Source organism: Neophocaena asiaeorientalis, unplaced genomic scaffold (assembly GCF_003031525.2).
Source record: "Neophocaena asiaeorientalis asiaeorientalis breed wild unplaced genomic scaffold, Neophocaena_asiaeorientalis_V1.1 scaffold30, whole genome shotgun sequence".
Taxonomy (NCBI): domain Eukaryota; kingdom Metazoa; phylum Chordata; class Mammalia; order Artiodactyla; family Phocoenidae; genus Neophocaena; species Neophocaena asiaeorientalis.
In genome coordinates this window covers 18,045,313-18,063,107 of record NW_020174923.1, presented here as the reverse complement: position 1 = coordinate 18,063,107, position 17,795 = coordinate 18,045,313, and the positions used below count along the sequence as shown (strand labels likewise).

The 17,795-nt window shown below is 47.9% G+C and overlaps 1 protein-coding gene across 1 annotated transcript in view; it reads right to left on the bottom strand.

Moving 5' to 3' along the window:
* The window catches only part of MPP3 (MAGUK p55 scaffold protein 3), a 25,499-nt gene extending 18,826 nt beyond the window's left edge, over nt 1-6,673 (bottom strand). The window contains exons 1-6 of the mRNA XM_024760898.1: nt 6,593-6,673; nt 6,231-6,349; nt 6,016-6,093; nt 4,680-4,760; nt 4,304-4,441; nt 1,152-1,233 (exon numbers count right to left, since the gene is read on the bottom strand). Of these exons, the coding sequence (XP_024616666.1) occupies nt 1,152-1,233; nt 4,304-4,441; nt 4,680-4,760; nt 6,016-6,093; nt 6,231-6,349; nt 6,593-6,617 (523 nt within the window). The 5' untranslated portion in view covers nt 6,618-6,673. The remainder of the gene's footprint in view (nt 1-1,151; nt 1,234-4,303; nt 4,442-4,679; nt 4,761-6,015; nt 6,094-6,230; nt 6,350-6,592) is intronic.
* Between the last annotated feature and the right edge of the window lie 11,122 nt (nt 6,674-17,795).

Sequence of the window (17,795 nt, the reverse complement as noted above, 5' to 3'; positions counted from 1 at the left end):
TTTTTTTTTTTTTTGCGGTAGGCGGGCCTCTCACTGCTGCGGCCTCTCCCGTTGCAGAGCACAGGCTCCGGACGCGCAGGTCCTGCGGCCATGGCACACGGGCCCAGCCGCTCTGCAGCATGTGGGATCTTCCCGGACCGGGGCACAAACCCGCATCCCCTGCATCGGCAGGCGGACTCTCAACCACTGCGCCACCAGGGAAGCCCCTCTTTTTTTTTTTTTTTTTAACTTTTAATTTTATATTGGAGCATAGTTGATTAACAATGTTGTGTTAGTTTCAGGTGTACAGCAAAGTGATTCAGTTATACATATACATGTATCTATTCTTTTTCAAATTCTTTTCCCATTTAGGTTGTTACATAACATTGAGCAGTGTTCCCTGTGCTATACAGTAGGTCCTTGTTGGTTATCCACTTCAAATATAGCAGTGTGTACATTTCAATCCCAAACTCTCTAACTATCCCTCCCCCCACCCTTCCCCTCTGGTAACCATAAGTTCGTTCTCTAAGTCTGTGAGTCTCTTTCACACCAGTGATTCTTTTTTTTTTTTTTTGCGGTACACGGGCCTCTCACTGTTGCGGCCTCTCCCGTTGCGGAGCACAGGCTCTGGACGCGCAGGCTCAGCGGCCATGGCTCACGGGCCCAGCTGCTCCGCGGCACGTGGGATCTTCCCGGACCGGGGCACGAACCCGCGTCCCCTGCATCGGCAGGCGGACTCTCAACCACTGCGCCACCAGGGAAGCCCCACACCAGTGATTCTTAACCTGTGCTCCACCTAAACACATCTGGGACATGAACACCCTCCCCTCAGTAACTGTGGCTTGTTAAGGCAACTGGGGTGTCGGAGAAGGGTGTCCCTGCCACCCCAGTTAGGATTTACACCAAGCTTAACTAGCACAGTCCTCAGGTTAAGCCAATGCTCAAACCTTTCTGATCACCCTCAAAGTACTCCATGCCTGAGATATTTCCAAACAACTAAATTTTCTACAGAGCTTAGGAAGGAGAAGAGAATTCCAGCCCCACTTCCAGAAAGCAAAGCACTTCCCAAACAGGTGAGTGGACAGGAGAGGAAAAGGAGAGCTGTGGCCAAAGGGGGCAGGCTGGGGGACCACGGCCATCACCTCAGCTAGGCCGGCACTGATGCCACTCACCGCTCCGGTCTGCTGCGCCCCCTCGCATGATCCTGGCCACCACGACAGCCCCCGAGTGCTCATCCCGCCGGATGGTGGCCCCCTGCATCAGAGACAGAGCAGGCAGGCTCCTGAGAAGCAGCCCCGAACCTCAGACCCCGACTCTCTGGACCCAGCAAAGCCTCCCCCGGCCACCGCCCCATTCCTCCCCCTGCCACCCCAGGGGGCAGATCGGTGGACACCTTTCCAAGGCTGAGGATGAAATAAAACCCACATCTCAAATTAGTATAGCACAGCACTTTACAGTTTAAAGAAGGCAGGAGAATGCTGTCACAATCTCATCTGAGAGATGAGGGACTGGGGCACAGAGAAGGAAAGCAACTTCAAGGTCACCCAGCTTTCTGTGATGCCACACCCACTGCTTTCTCTATCGTACCGCAGCCCTTGCCTCTTGCAAAGACATTTGATAATGAGGAGAATATGTGCCAGCCAATTCCCAACCTGCCTCTAACCAAGCACGGGGTTACCGGGCCTTCTGTTGTTGCCAAGGGGAACCAATTATGCCCCAGCCGGAGCTTCGGGACCAGGATGGGGCCCACGAAGCATGGCAGAGATGATATCTAGGATGAAAAAGGCACTAGCAAGCCCTCAGTTTCGTGCACCACACAGACTGGACGGTGGCGGGGCAGGGCAGCGGTCAGGAGCTGGATGGCCCTGCCGTTTACTAAGAGCACGTGCTCTTAGCGAGGAATCCTTATCTTCTCTGCGACTGTTTCGTCTGGGGTGTGGGAAAGCGTTTAACTCACAGAGTTGTTGCGAGGTTGACATCAGGTAACGCGTGCAAGGCACTTAGCACACGGTAAGTGCTCAATAAATGCTAACCACTTGTTACTGGCTATACATGCAAACCCACTGGCACACTCATTATTAACTTCATTCAAAGTCCATAAGATAAATATTGCTGGAAAGAGAAACCAGCAGCTAAAAACGCTACGGCTTCTTGCCACCTAGGCTTTCAAACTTGCCAGCATCTCTATCCATCCTTTCCTCTTTTCCCCATCTCAGGGGAGGGGCTCCTCCTGGCTAGGCTGCCCTCTACCCCCTCCCTCCCTCTCCTGCATTCTCAATGCCCCCTCCTCACTGGCTCCTTCCCCTGGTCCTAAAAATATTATCAAGTCTCTCCCATCATTAAAAAGCTGGCAACCCCATCCGGCAGCCACCAGTCTCCATTCCTTTAGAGCAAGCTTCTCAAAGAGGCAGCACGCATCTGCTCTCTCCGCTTCCTGCCCTCTGACTCACTCCCCGCCTGCCTCGAATGCACCAGCAAAGGCACCGACGACCCTGCCAGCTCGCCACCCTCAGTCTTCTCTCTCTCTCATCTCCTGTCTGATTCACCCTCCCGCTGGAATGCTCTCTTAGCCTGGGCCCTGGTGACACTTCTCTCCCAGTGCTTCTCACCGACAATTCCTCTCCTTTGCCGAGTCTTCCTCTATACGCCTTTTAAATGTTGATTAAAGGGCCAGGGTAGACGCTTTACCCCGGTGGTCTCAACCTCTCAGACGGGGTGGTAACCCCTCCTGGAAGATGGCAGCTGCCAAGTCTGTATCTCTGCACACGTAAGCCTTCACCTCCTGGATATTTCCACTTGTGGGCACACAGGCCTCTTGAATTCAACGGACCCTAAGTTCCTCCTTATAACGGTCCCAGTGCCCACCCATCATCCTAGCTGGACCCCTGGGCCTTACCCAAGATGCCTCCCCAGACTCCTGCCCAAACTGGGGCAGGCACAAAGTGACATTAATTTTATTTCCAAAATATTTCTTGGATTTCTCTTTCCTCTTCCCACAAACCAAGGTCAAGCCCTGTTTCTGAACCTCACGTATTGGCTGCTACCCTCAAATTGGTCCACCGCTTCTGGTCTCACCCTCCAGGCCACTTTCTACTTCGTAGCCAGGGTGATACTTCTAACTGCAAATCTGGCCATTTGGTTCCTCACTTACAACCCTTCAATGGCTCCCCACTGCCTTCAGGATCCAGCCAAGCAACTGCGTGTTGTAACCTGGATCTCTCCACTCTCCCGCTGATCTGGCCTCCCCTCTGTCACACTTTACCTTCAACTCGGCAAGTTCCCTGAATATAGCAGCCCGTTTACCTTCCCATGGCTTTGCTCATGCAGTTCTATGGTGGAATGCCTTTCTTCTTCCCCTTCCTTCTGGAAAACTCCTGTTCCTTTTTATTTTTTTTTTAAGAATTCAGCGTGGGCATCACCTCTTCCAGGAAACCTCCCAGTCACTACCTCCTGTGAACTCCCAGAGGGCAAGGACTAAGTCTTAATCCTGCCCACACCCAACACAGCGCCTGGCACACGGCGGGTGGGGGTCACGATACGTTTGCTGAGTGGATGGATGACTGGCCCATTTTGAAGGTAAGGAAACAGAGGCAGAGGAGAACCGTGGTCTGTTTGCAGAAGCGGCTCATCTGAGGTCACTTGGTGAAAGTTGACAATAAAGAGGGCCAGATGTGGTATTCTCTAGGGCAAGCCCTCAATTCTCTGGACGGCCATTACTTCCCTCCATCTCGTAAACAACTCTGTCCCTTTGCTCAGTACATCCGTGCTGAACCAGGACCGAAATGATAACAATCTGTCAGCTGGGGAGAAGAATGGCTGCTGCCCTGAGCTCCCTTGGAATTCAGAACAAGGTTGGCCAACTTTTTCTGGAAAGGGCCAAATGTAAATATTTTATACTTTGTGGGCAACACAGTTTCCATTGAGTCTGCCGTTGCCATGTAAAGGCGGGGCCCCAGACAATATATACATGAACGGGATGGCTGGGCACCAATAAAACTTTATTTACAAACACTGACAGTGGGCGGGGTTTGACCCTAGGACCGTAGTCTGCCAACCTCTGGTTCAGAGCTGACGATCAGGGCTGCCCTGCACAGCTGTGCAGGTTCTTGACTGCACAAAGGAGCTTGACCACAGTGGAGGGAAGCTGTAATCACCCAGAGAAAGGGATACTCTGCACACAAAGATGTCACAGGGACTAGTGGCAGCCCCGACAAAGCTGCCATCACTCACTCCGAAGACTTCAGGAGGGTCCTTTCCAGGGTTTCTGGGTGGGTGGAGGTGGGAAACAGGGAGAGGGTGGGGCAGAGAGGTGAGGGCCACATACCAGGGGTTCCTTGTTTTTCACCAGGCGGACAATCTTCACAGATTCTTCATCAAAATCCTCGTCAATATTATCGGGCAGAGGGGGGAGAACGGGGTCAAAATTCTTCTGGGCAACCGTGTCATGTACCATGAGCATGGCCTGTCAGGAAAGCAAGAGAAAAGAAGGGCTGGCCCTAGAGCTTACATGGGTCTGGAGGACCTGGCCGGGCAGTGGTTTGGGGGTCTCAAATCTCATGCCAGAGAGACGACCACCCTGGACGCTGGCGCTGAGGAGCACTTGCTCAGAAATGTCCTCAGTCTCACGGCCAAGCGCTCCCTCCTGCCCTCATCCCAGGAGACACAGATGTGTGGGTGGCCAGGGATTGCAGCGTGACTACCCTGAGGTGAGGGGTGGACAGCAGCTGGAGCAGTTCCCTCTCGTCACTGTGCATGGAGGCGGCCTGCAGCTCCTCCATCACCTGGGGGGAAAGGAGAGAGAAGGCCACAGATGGCTGTGGGCGCTGCGAGCCTGCTGGGAGTGACCCAGGGGAAACCCTGCTCCCTGGGCCTCAGACCCAAGGGCCCTCCCAGCCACTACTACAGCACCAGGGAGCATTGGACCCTCAGCCACCCCAGGACTGACACTCCCAGGGTAATCGCACCAGAGATCAGAGACCCTGAGCAGCCTCTAATCCTAATGGGGGCTAACTTATTAAGCTCTTCCTGGGTGCTGTCTGCCTTATGTGGATTAACTCTCACAAGGAACTAGATGGAGCAGGTACTATTACATTGCCATTTCAGAAGTAAGAAGTAAATGAGACAGGTTACATATCTTGCCCAAGGTCGCAAAGCTGGTAAGTGGCACAGGCAGGACTTGAACCTGGGCTTATTTGGCTCTATTGTCTGTGCCCTTCACCACATTTTCCAGATGAGAAAATTGGGGCTCAGAGAGGTTGAGTCACTTGCTTACGGTCACAGAGCTAGTAGCAGAGGCAGAGCTGAGCCTGGGAGCCTGGCAACCTAACCTGCTCCTAATGGCATTCCACAGCCAAGAAAGGCAGGGGATCTGCCCCGACCCCTCACTAGGCCATCTCCTGGGGTTATGTGAGTTTATTCAGAAGCCAGCCTTAGTAATCAACCGGGACAGTTTTTCCAACCATGCAACACAGCAGACAGGTCCACAAGAAATGAGGAAGGATTCCTTTAAAAAACAAAGCCTGGAAATTCCCTGGCGGTCCAGTGATTAGGACTCAGCACTTTCACTGCTGGAGGCCCGGGTTCTATCTGGGCCAGGGTTCAATCCCTAGTCGATCCCGCAAGCCATATGCGTACAGCAAACAAACAAACAACAAAAGTCCAAGAAGCTGCAAGTCCCTGGACGCAGGACTTCACATTGGGCCTCCCCAAAGCAGATACACAATGTGCATGTTTGAACTGTTCTTGTCGCCAGTTCTCAACCGTTTGGGAACGGTCCTCTTCTCACAGCTGGGGAAACAGACTTTCTCAGGAACACAAAGTAAGTGGGCGTCACCATGTCCCCTGGCCCTGTCCAAGACTCACGAGTTCCTCCCTGCCTATTAGGAAGCCCAGGGAGGAGGGGAAGGGGAGAAGACACTCTTCACCTTGGGGCTCCCGAGTCCCAACGTCCCCTCACTAAGCAATGGCATGCAGGCCAGATGAAGGAGCTACAGGTGGGAGGGGGGCTGAGGCCGTAAGGAGAAACCTGGGGCTTACATCCTCAGCAAGGGCCACAGCGCTGTGCAGAACGGGGGTTGGACTTTGCCTCTCGTAATAGCGAAGCTTCTCGTGAATCTGCAAAGACAGCTGATCTCAGGCTGCGGCCTCCCGAGCCAGCTCCCCAGGTTTACCCTGGACATCACACACCCCACCCATGGCTGTGGGGATGCCTGGGGCTGCAGACCGGGTCATCCACGGGGCAGCATATTTACCTTCATTAAATAATTGAGGCTTTTTTCACTGAAAACATCCCTCAGGAAGCCCATCTCTTCCTTCTGGTTGGAGTCAGGTCTGAGCTGAGAGGTCAGTAGCGCCAGGGTTTCATGCAAACCTGAGGAGAGAGTAAGAAAAACACTGTATAACCAATGCAGTGGGTACTTCCTGCCCTGTGGGACCCCCTAACGGACCTTCCAACAACACTTCAGCCCTGCTATGTGCACATTTTCTCCCCCAGCTCTCATTCCCGGGGCTTGGAGCTGACACTGGATAGCAGCTGCTTTCTTTGCTGCCCCAGGTTGCTAGGCAGGGTCTCATCTTCAAGACTGTGGCAGGTCCAGCCCCGGGAGACACTCACCAGAGTCCTCGGACAGCACCGGCATGCCTGCGCTGGTCAGACCTCTGCCTGTGGATTCTGGGAGAAAAAAGAGGGGTGAAACTCCATCAAGCATATTCATTCAACAAACAGTGATTACACATGTACTGTGTCTGTCCGGGATCAATTTCGGGACAGAAGGGTTAGGAATAAATAATTCTCTGCTCAGTTTTTTCAGAGACGAAGGAAAGAAAACAAAGCCTTGCTGAGTGCTCCCAGTGTGTCGAGCATTGTCCTGGGTGATTTCATATGACATTTTTCTTAATCTGTTCAAAGCCCTGAGGAATTGACACTAATATTCCTATTTTACTGATGAAGAAACAGAAGCTTGGAGGATTCAGTAAATTGTAGGTCAGAATCCATACTCGACTGGCCCTTCCAGGCAGGTCTCAGAGATGAGAAGTGGCCCCTGGCTGACAGTGGGTGCTCTCCTCCACAGCGCACCCCTCCCCTGTTACCTTCTAAGGGGCCTCACTCAAGTCCCTTGACTGTCAACAAGTACCTGGCTGGGCCTACAACCCTTCCTCCCCCGCCATCCCCAAGCCCCAACCTAAAGGGAGCCTGCCGCCAAAACAGAGCGTATAGAGAGGAGGTGGAGAGATGAGAGTCAGTGTCTACTATGCCGGCGGGGGGAGCCCTGTTTCGGCAGGCCCCCCGACGTGTTCTGCAGCACGTGGACCTCAAAAAGTCCTCCTTCAGAAGGAGATAAGGAGAGTAATGATTCATTCATTCCGCAAACATGGAGCCAGCCCCACAGCGCTCGCCCGAGCCCCGCTGACACCGAGATGCATAAGAATGGTCCCCGGCCCTCCAGCCAACGCCCCGCCCCCCCTACGCCAGACTCATCCTCTGGCTCCTTCTAGCTGTGCCCCCCACTCCCCCAGGCAGTCAAGCAGAGACTCCAGCTCGCTCTGGGAAGGAACCTGTGGGACCAACAAGGAGCGCGGCTGGGCGAAGGTGAAGGCGAGGCGAGACCTGGGGGGCGCTCGGGGCGGTCTCGGAGGATGCGGAGCGGCAGGAAAAGAGAGGGGCGCACGGAGGAGGGGGTGGGTGCGGTGAGAAGACCAGGGGCCGAGGGGCGGGGACTGAGCCCCCCCGCCAGACCATCACCAAGCTGGGGGCCCCGTGAGCCGCGTGGCTGCCTGGGCATGAGAGGCGGGTCTCAGCCCATCCTCCAGTCCCGCCCGGCCCCTGCGGCTCCGAGCCCCTGGTCCGTCCTCCGCGCGGGTGCCTACCTCGGCGCGCCGGGATCTCAGCTCCAGACCGGGAGCCGCGCGGGTGCCGGGAGCCTCGGCCGCCGCTGGCTCCGCCTCCCCGGCCCCTCCCTGCCACGGCCGCGCTGGCGGGGGCGGAGGAGCCGGAGGAGGCAAGGCACCGGGAGGAGGAGGGGGAAGGGGGCGCGCCGGGAGGAGGGGGAGGAGCGGAGGGTCCCAGCGGCGTCTGGCGCCGCCAGCCCTCTGCCGGCCCTGGCTCCGCTCTCCTGCGTCGTACCCCCTCCTCAGTGTCCTCCCACCGAGCCACGAGGAGCTCCCTGCCTTGTGGCCCCCCCCGGGCACACAGCCAGCCTTCCCTCCCCCACCATAGCCCGCACTTACCCCCCCCACCCCACCCCCCCGTGCTGAAAGGTGGACGCTTGCTTAACGCCGAATTAGGTTTTGCAAACATTTATTGCGCGCCCTCCAAGTGCCAGGCACTGTGCCGGGGGCTGGGGGTTCCGAGACTACCAAGGCAGAGATCCTGGATTTGAGGAGTCCCCAGGCCGGGGCGGGGGACCAGTCAGATGCGAGGGCAACTCGTAACAATGCAACGGTGCTGGGAAAGATTTATCGGTGCACCGGGTCCTGGGGGAGCGGGGAAGGGAGAGAGGAGAAGTCGAGTCGGCCAGACTGCAAGGCTCAATTCTGCCCCTCTGTAGTAGGCGGGGGTGGATCTGCCAGGGAAACGGCGGCTTGTGGGCAGGGGCTTCTCCTGGGGGACCGGCTCGGAAACAGCCGTGACGATCACTGACTTTTATTGTGCGGTCTCTATGCCTGAGGCACTCTTCAGATCACTTCGCATCGCATTAACTCCTGAGATGGAGACCATTATTATCTCTGCTCTGTGATTGAGGAAACTGAGGCTCAGAGGGAAGGATGTGTACGGAGGAGCGGGCAGGAGCTGCTGGATGAGTGAGCAGGTGGTTGTGGGTATTCGAGGGTGAGGACTGGGCTGGTGAGTCCCCGCCCCTCGCCCCCAGCACGCAGCACGCAGCGGGAGCGTGGACCCAGGGATGAAGTATGGGAGTAAGTCCAGTGATTCAAGGAGAACAAATGGATCCATAGGCCCCCACAGCCTGCGGTGCACGGGCAGGCTGTCAGTGGCAGAATATGTCGTGATCACATTTCCCCTCCTTCCTCAAAAATTATCTACACCGGTGCTTCTGAAAATGTAATGTGATTATGAATCATCTGGGGGTTGTGTAGGGCTGGAGTGGTGCCAGGTTCTGCATTTCAGCTCCCAGGTGATGTGACGCCTCTTGTCTTAGGACCTCACTTTGAGTAGGGAAAGCCTAAATGAGACACATTTTTACCAGGGGTGCTTAGCGTTTGAGAGATATCAAGAGTCATCTGATATAGGGTCAGATGATTTTTGACGAGGGCACCAACCGATGTGCTGGAAAAAGTAGATATTCTGGGGTGGGGGCGGGAGGGGGGTCAATCCCTACCCTACACCACATACAAAGTTCAGTTTAAAAGGGACCATAGGGGCCGAAGAGTCTGGAATACAAGGGGGTGGGGGGAGGCGCAGCATCAGAGCAATGAAATAAATTACAGAATCCAAAGAGCCCTCAGGAATCCAAACAGAGCAAAATGATTATGTTTAACGTAGAAATTGAACTTCAAATAATTCTGCTCTGTGGTTAATAACAACAGGTATGTTTCAGCTAAGCCAAGTCAGCTAGGTCCCCTCAGCCAGACCGCCTGGCTTCTCTTAGCAAAAAGATAAAGCAAATGAGAGCTCTTGAAGTTTCACAGAATTTCTCACCTCCCTAAGAATGCAAACTGTATAAATATTCAGGTTTTAAAATAAAATCCCCCAAAGCCAGCATTGCCAAATGAGGTTAGCTGGGTCTGGCAGGGCCCGCTGGCTCCTCGTCCGGGCCGGGTAGCGGTGCATCCTGTAACCAGGACATCTGTGACATATCGACACAGTCTTTGCCTCTAGATTGTATATTAAAACCGGGAAAGCGGAACTCCCATGGTTCAAGTTTATAGAAATACGTGACAGTGTTTGAAGTAGCTGAGCTGAGACTAAAACAGTCTGACATCACAGCCTTGGGGAAGATGATGGAAATTTCTTAATTTCTTTGGAAAATTGAAAAACAGATTCTTTTCAGGTGTTCGATTGGCCACCCAAGCACAGCTCTTGGGCTGCTGTTCTCTGGTTTTAGAAAATCATACAGAAATGCAGAGACTGTGCTGAGGACGTCAGCCACAACTTAGGATTATGGGCATCAGACCGTGCTGGGTATTTTCCATGTACCTCGCTCCACACCCTGCCCCCAATTCTTTCTCTGTCCTACTCTGTTTTGCTCTGTGTCCTTGGAGACTGACACTGATGGATTGTGTTACCTGGGCTCCCTTTACTTTGGACTTCCAGTTGGATTTGGCCAGTGGGAGCCACAGCAGGAAACTGGCGGGAGGGAGGAGAGAGAGGTCAGGGACTATTCCCCTCCTTTGCCACACCTCCAGCTGTCCAGGCTCGCCCACACAGTTCCCTCCCATCGGCCCTTTTTGGCCAAGGTAAAAGGCAAGAGTTTCCCACTGTCACAGACCCCTGGGTGACTCACCTCATTCCCTTAATCCTGACAATGGTCCTATGTGTCCCCTGTAGGGACCCTGGGTACTATGCAGACTTGCCCCCTCACCTTTAACTTCTGGTCAAGAGCTTCTGTGTCCTCATCTTAATTTGATATTGTAACACTATACTGACCGTGTGGAGGATGAATGAAGAACACTCATGTCATTAAGAGCAAAGCAATGCGGGGGGGTGATGAATTGGGAGATTGGGATTGACATATATACACTAATATGTATAAAATGGATAACTAATAAGAACCTGCTGTATAAAAAAATAAATTAAATAAAATTCAAAAATTAAAAAAAGAACAAAGAAATATGAGAATTTTTTTCCATCTCTCAAAAATAAATAAATGGGACCATAGGTCCAGATGGAGAGGTTTGAGGAGCAGGTGTATGGGGAAAAGACTGTATTTGGTTTGATGATCAAGTAGGTCATACACAAGAGTATCCATGAGGTGGGGAGACATATAAGTATAATACACACTGTGCGATACTACAGCCACTAGCATGTTGAGCATTTAAATGCAGCTACTCTGTACTGAGGTGTGAGTAACTATAAACTACACACCAGCTTTAAAGACCTGATACAGAAAAAAGAATGTAAAATACTTCATTAACAATTTGTATGATGATTACATGTTGAAATGATAATATTTTGGACATAGTGGGCTGACGAAAATATTTTACTAAACTTTTTAAAAATTAAAAAAATAAAAGGGACCATAAACATAAATTAAATTGAGAAAGCTTCTAGAAGAAAAACATAGAAGACGATCTTCTCAATCTTTTGGAAGCCAACGATTTCTAGAAAGGACATAAAAAGCATGGACTCCAAAAAACAAAACAAAACTGACTTCATCAAAATTTAAAATTTCTGTTCATCAAAAAACACTGTCAAGAAAATAAATAGGCAAGCAGCAGACTGAGAGGAAATACTCACAACATATATATATATATATATATATATATATATATATATATGACAAAGGATTTGTATCCACAATAAAGAACTCCTGCCACCCAATAATAAAAGAAATAATAATAATAAAAAGAAAAACAACCCAACCAAAAATCAGGCAAAACGTGTAAACACACGCTTCACAAAAGATGATACATAAATAGCCAATAAGCAGCATACGAGAAAGTGCTCATCCAACATTATTTGTTAGGGAATTGCAAAGTAAATCCACAAGCAGGTACCACTCTGCATACACTAGAGTGTTAGACTGAATAACACATAAGGACGGGGAGCATCTGAAACTGTCAGACTGCCATGTGAGTATTATTCATAATTGCCAAAAAAGGGAAACAATCCAGATTCCACCGACAAGTGAATGGATAAATAAATTGTGGTACGTCCATACAGTGGTATATTGACTCACAAGTGAAAAAAAACTAATATTCAAAGATTATCCCCACCGTGCAACAACATGGGTAGATGTCAAAACGTTAGACTGAATGAAAGAAGGAAGACACGAAAAATACCTGCTGTATGATTCTTGGAGGGTTGTGATCTTGTGATCTTGATGCTGTCACTGCACTCAGAGGCCTTGACCTGGCTGGTCCAGAAACCCAGTTTATTATTATTATACAAATTACCAAATTACCCCAGAAGAGAAATACTAACAGGCTGATTTTAATAGAGTAGAGATGTCAAAGAATTTCTCCTTCAAGAAGCACCACATAGTTCTGCAGAAGAATTCTACCAAACATTTAAGGAACAGTTACCTTGAACTCCTCTAGAACACAGAAATAAAAGGAAATCTTCAAAATTCTTTTTAAGAAGTGAACATAGCATTGACACCAAAACCTGTCAAAGAAAGCAGCACACACACACACACACACACACACACACACTCCAACCCTACAAACCAGTCTCACTTATTAAAAAATCCTAAAAGCTATATTAGCTGACAGTGTCACCAGAATACCAGAAAAATAATACAAATGATCAAGTAGAGTGTATTCTAAAAATGGTTTAATATTTGGAAATTAAACGGTTTACTCTCTGGAAATCTGTTACTATAACTCCATATAAAATAATCTATTAATAGAATAAAAAGTGAAATTTTCATATTATTATGTCCACAGATGCTGGTTTTTCAAAAATGTCTTTCAAAAGTGAAGGTGAACTAAATGTAAAACATAGAGTTTTCATATATATCCTCTCCTAGGTATATACCCAAGAGAAATGAAAATGAAAACACAAAAACTTACACAAGAATATTGAAGCAATATTACTCATAACAGCCAAATGTGTAAAAAAATCCAAAGGTTCGTCGATTGATAAAGGGATAAATAAAATGGGGTATAACCATACAATGGAATATTATTTAGCAATAAAAAGAAATGAGATACTGATCTGTGCCACAACGTGGATAAACCTCAAAACATAATGCAAAGTGAAAGAAGCCAGTCACAGAAGACCACATATTGTATGATTTCATTAATGTGAAAAATCCAGAATGGGCAAATCTATAGCGGCAGAAAGTACATTAGTGGTTGCCTAGGCTGGGAGAGATGGAGGTTGGGAGCGATTGCAAGTGGGCGTGAGGTTCCTTACTAAGATGATGAAAATGTTCTAAAATTAGATTATAGTGATGGTTTTACAACTCTGTGAATATCCTAAAAACTATTGTCTTGTACACTTTAAATGGATGAAATTTATGGTGCGTAAATTATATCTCAAAGTTGTTTTGTATAAAGTAAATGGTCTAAATCCTCCAAATAAAAGACAGAGATTGTCAGGATAGATTTAAAAAGAAAGACTTAACTATGTGCTAGCTAGAAGAAACTCACTTTAAACACAAAGACACACATGTTAAAAGAAAATGAGTGAAAAAAGACTTACCATGGAAATACTAATTGAGAAAGCTGAAGCGGCTACATTAATACAAGGCAAAGTAGACCTCAAGACGAGGACTATTGCCAGGCATAAAGATGAATATTTCATAATGATGAGGGAATCAGTTAATGAAGAAAACATATCGGGCTTCCCTGGTGGCGCAGTGGTTGAGAGTCTGCCTGCCGATGCAGGGGACGCGGGTTCGTGCCCTGGTCTGGGAAGATCCCACGTGCCGCGGAGCGGCTGGGCCCGTGAGCCATGGCCACTGAGCCTGCGCGTCCGGAACCTGTGCTCCGCAACGGGAGAGGCCACAACAGTGAGAGGCCCACGTACCGCAAAAACAAAAACGAAAAAAAAGAGTAAAAAAAAGCATAATGTAAGAAAAAAATTCCAAACTAAAATACCAATCAAAAGATTAAATACCAAGTTATAAACTGAATAGGAAAAGTAAAGGACCTATTGATATGGGAGGGGGGACCTTTAAAACATTAGTAAAGGACATATACAACAAACTATAACTCAGGGAAAAGGACAATTGAATACTGTAAATATGTCAATTCATTCTAAAATAATCTCCAAACCCAATGCAATCTCAATTAAAATATAAAGAGGATTTGCAGAGGGAACTTATTAAATGATACAGAAGTTCTTCATGAAAAATAAGCATTGGTGAATAGCAGGAAAATTCTGAAAAAGAAAAGTCATGGGACTAGATTGGGGGGTGGGGAGGCATTAGACCTATCAGATACGAAATATTTCTGATATGAAAACAATTTTTTTTAAGTTTTGTACAGAAGAAACCATCAACAACTAGACAAATAGAACAGAATAGAAAGTACAGAAATATTCCTCATGTATATGCTAATTTAACTTTTAAGAAAGATGACATTATAAATCAGTTGGGGGGGAGAAATTACTAAAAAAAATAGTGTAGCTACATGCAAAAGAATCAAACTGGACTACTTTTTCACACCATATACAAAAATTAACTCAAAATGGATTAAAGACTTAAATGTTAGACCTGAATCCATAAAACTCCCAGGAGAAAACAAAAGCAGCATACTCTTTGACATTGGTCTTAGCAATATTTTTTAGGTATGTCTCCTCAGACAAGGGAAACAAAAGCAAAAATAAACAAATGGGACTACATCAAACTAAAAAGCTTTTGGGACTTCCCTGGTGGCACAGTGGATAAGACTCCGCACTCCCAATGCAGGGGTCCCGGGTTCGATCCCTGGTCAGGGAAGTAGATCCCACATGCATGCCGCAACTAAGAGTTCGCATGCCGCAACTAAGAGCTCGCGTGCCACAACTGAGGAGCCCGCCTGCCACAACTAAGGAGGCTGCCTGCCGCAACTAAGACCCGGTGCAACCAAATAAATAAAATTTTTTTAATCTTAAAAAAAAAAAAACTAAAAAGATTTTGCACAGCAGAAGAAACTATCAATAAAACAAAAGGCTGCCTACTGAATGGGAGATGATATTTGCAAATGATACATCTGATAAGGGGTTACTATCCAAAATATACCAAAAAACTCATACAACTCAACATCAAAAAACAAACAACCCAATTGAAAAATGGGCAGAGAACTGATATAGACATTTTTCCAAAGAAGACATATAGATAACCGACGGGTGCAGGAAAACAGGCTCAGCATCACCAATCATCAGGGAAATGAAAATCAAAACTACAATGAGGGGGGCTTCCCTGGTGGCGCAGTGGTTGAGAGTCTGCCTGCCGATGCAGGGGACACGGGTTCGTGCCCCGGTCTGGGAAGATCCCACATGCCGCGGAGCGGCTGGGCCCCTGAGCCATGGCCACTGAGCCTGCGCGTCCGGAGCCTGTGCTCCGCAACACGAGAGGCCACAGCAGTGAGAGGCCCGCGTACCGCAAAAAAAAAAAAAAAACTACAATGAGATATCACCTCACGTCTGTGAGAATGGCTTCTATCAAAAAGACAACAAATAACAAGTGCTGGCAAGGATGGAGAGAAAAGGGAAACTTCATGCACTGTTAGCGAGAATGAGAATTGGTGCAGCTGCTATGGAGAACAGTATGGAGGTTCCTCAAAAAAGTAAAAATAGAACTACCATACAATCCAGCAGCTCTACTCCTGGGTATTTTTCTGAAGAAGAAAAAAACACGAATTCAAAAAGATATATGCACCCCTATATTCAATGCAACATTATTTACAACAGTCAAGATATAGAAGCAATCTAAGTGTCCATCAATAGATGAAAGGATATAAGAAGATGTGGTATATATATATACAATGGAATACTACTCAGCCATAAAAGAGAATGAAATCTTGCTATTTACAACAATATGGATGGAACTAGAGGGTATTATGCTAAGTTAAATAAGTCAGACAAAAATACTATATTATGTCACTCGAATGTGGAATCTAACAAACGAAACATAAGAACAAACCTAAAACAGTAAAAGACTCATAGATACAGAGAACAAACAGGTGATTGCCAGAGGGGAGAGGGTGGGGAAATGAATGAAATAGGTGAAGGAGATTCATAGGTATAAACTTCCAGGTACAAAAATAAATGAGTCAGGGAGATGAAATGTACAGCATGGGGAATATAGTCAATAATATTGTAGTAACTTTCTATGGTGACAGATGGTAACTAGACTTATTGTGGCGATCATTTTGCAATGTATGGAAATATCAAATCCCTGTGCTGTGCACCTGAAACTAACATAGTGTTAGATGTTTGGATGAATGAGAGTTTAGAGCTGGAGAGCTGAGGAGAGGGCTGAACCCCAGGACAGAGCAGATAACTCAGGGCGGCGGTGGCCAAGATAGCTGGAAGCCCAGGCAGGGTCACCTCACCCACCCAGGCCTTGGTCAAGGTGCTCCAGCCAGGGCAGCCACAGATGGAATAGAAAGATGAGCTTGAGGCCAGAGGAATGAATAACTTGGGGGTCCATCTTTGCAGGGAGAGAAAGTAGAGGAGGCATGCTCTGGCAAAAATAGAATGTCAATGGTCCTTTATCCTCCTAGAGGTGACAGAATCTCTGCTTCAGGCTACAGGTCTGCATCGTTTGGTTTGGCACTCAGCCCAGACACCGAAGAGAAAGAAGAATAATTCCAAGAGGAGAAATGGGCTCACTCCCAGACAAAGAGAGTGAGTCAGAGGGTCTGAAGAAAGGGCGGGCTCAGCCTGTTTACATCTCAGTGAGAACTAGGGAAAGTACTGTAACCTTGGGTTTTTGTTTTTGTTTTGTTTTTTGAGATTTCTGATAACTTTTCCTATTTGTTGTTTCTGTTACTCCATCTCAAAAAGAAAGTTTAGATTTGTGATATAAAATATGCTCGCAGGAAAGGGCATAAACAAGACAACTTCACAAATTAATAAAAAACGAACATCTGGGTAGCCACCACCCCAATGAAGAAATAAACCCTTCCAGCCCCAGAAGCCCCCATGTGACCCCTGAGAGCACAACATCTTCCCACAAAGACATCCGCTACCCTGACTTTTATAGGAATCACTTCTGCTTTCTGGTTTTACCCTCTAAGTATATATATATCACAATACAATGCCATTTCGTTGGGTCTGTTTTTAAATTTCATCTAAATGAAATCAGTCTTTTGTATGCCTGGCTTCTTTCACTCAACGTCATCTTTTTTTATGATTTATCCATGTTGCCTGTCATGTGCATTGCTGACCTTTTCTCCCTCTCTGTGGGTGTGTCTCTTCGCTCTTCAAGGCATCTTTTTTTAATTTTTTTTGTGGTACGCGGGCCTCTCACTGTTGTGGCCTCTCCCGTTGCGGAGCACAGGCTCCGGACGCGCAGGCTCAGTGGCCATGGCTCATTGTAGTTTTGATTTGCATTTCTCTAATAATTAGTGATGCTGAGCATTTTTTCACATGCCTACTGGCCATCTGTAGGTCTTCTTTGGAGAAATGTCTATTAAGGGCTTCTGCCCATTCTTTGATCATTTTTCTGCTTTATTTTTTTGTTGTTGAGTTGTATGAGCTGTTTGTATATTTTGGAGATTAAGCTCTTGTCGGACCAAGACCATTTAAAATTCAAGTTCAAAGTTTGAGGTTTCCTGGGACACCCAAAAGACAGGAAGCTGAGTGAAGTCCATGTGGCTTGGTTTATCTGCAATTCAGTCTTCTCCCAAAGTGCAGCTCTTTGGGGTCCTAGCCTAAGGTGATAAAAAATTACATATAGACCAGATTTCTCACCCTTGGAGGGCCCCCCACTCCTAGCTCATCCCCTTAGTTGCTTCCTCTGAATCAGTAAATGCTCCCAAGGACAAAGGGACCTTGCCTACTCAGTTCATCTTTCTGGGGTTTTACTTGCAGACCTCAGCCGGGTAATCCTTCCCACTCTTGTTAGCTCTTCACTGCTTTTTTTAAAAATAAACTTTATGTTAGGGAATAATTTTAGATTTACAGAAAAGTTGCAAAATTAGTACAGAAAGTCTCTGAATACCCTTCACTCTGTCTGTTTCCCCTAATGTTAACATCTTACATA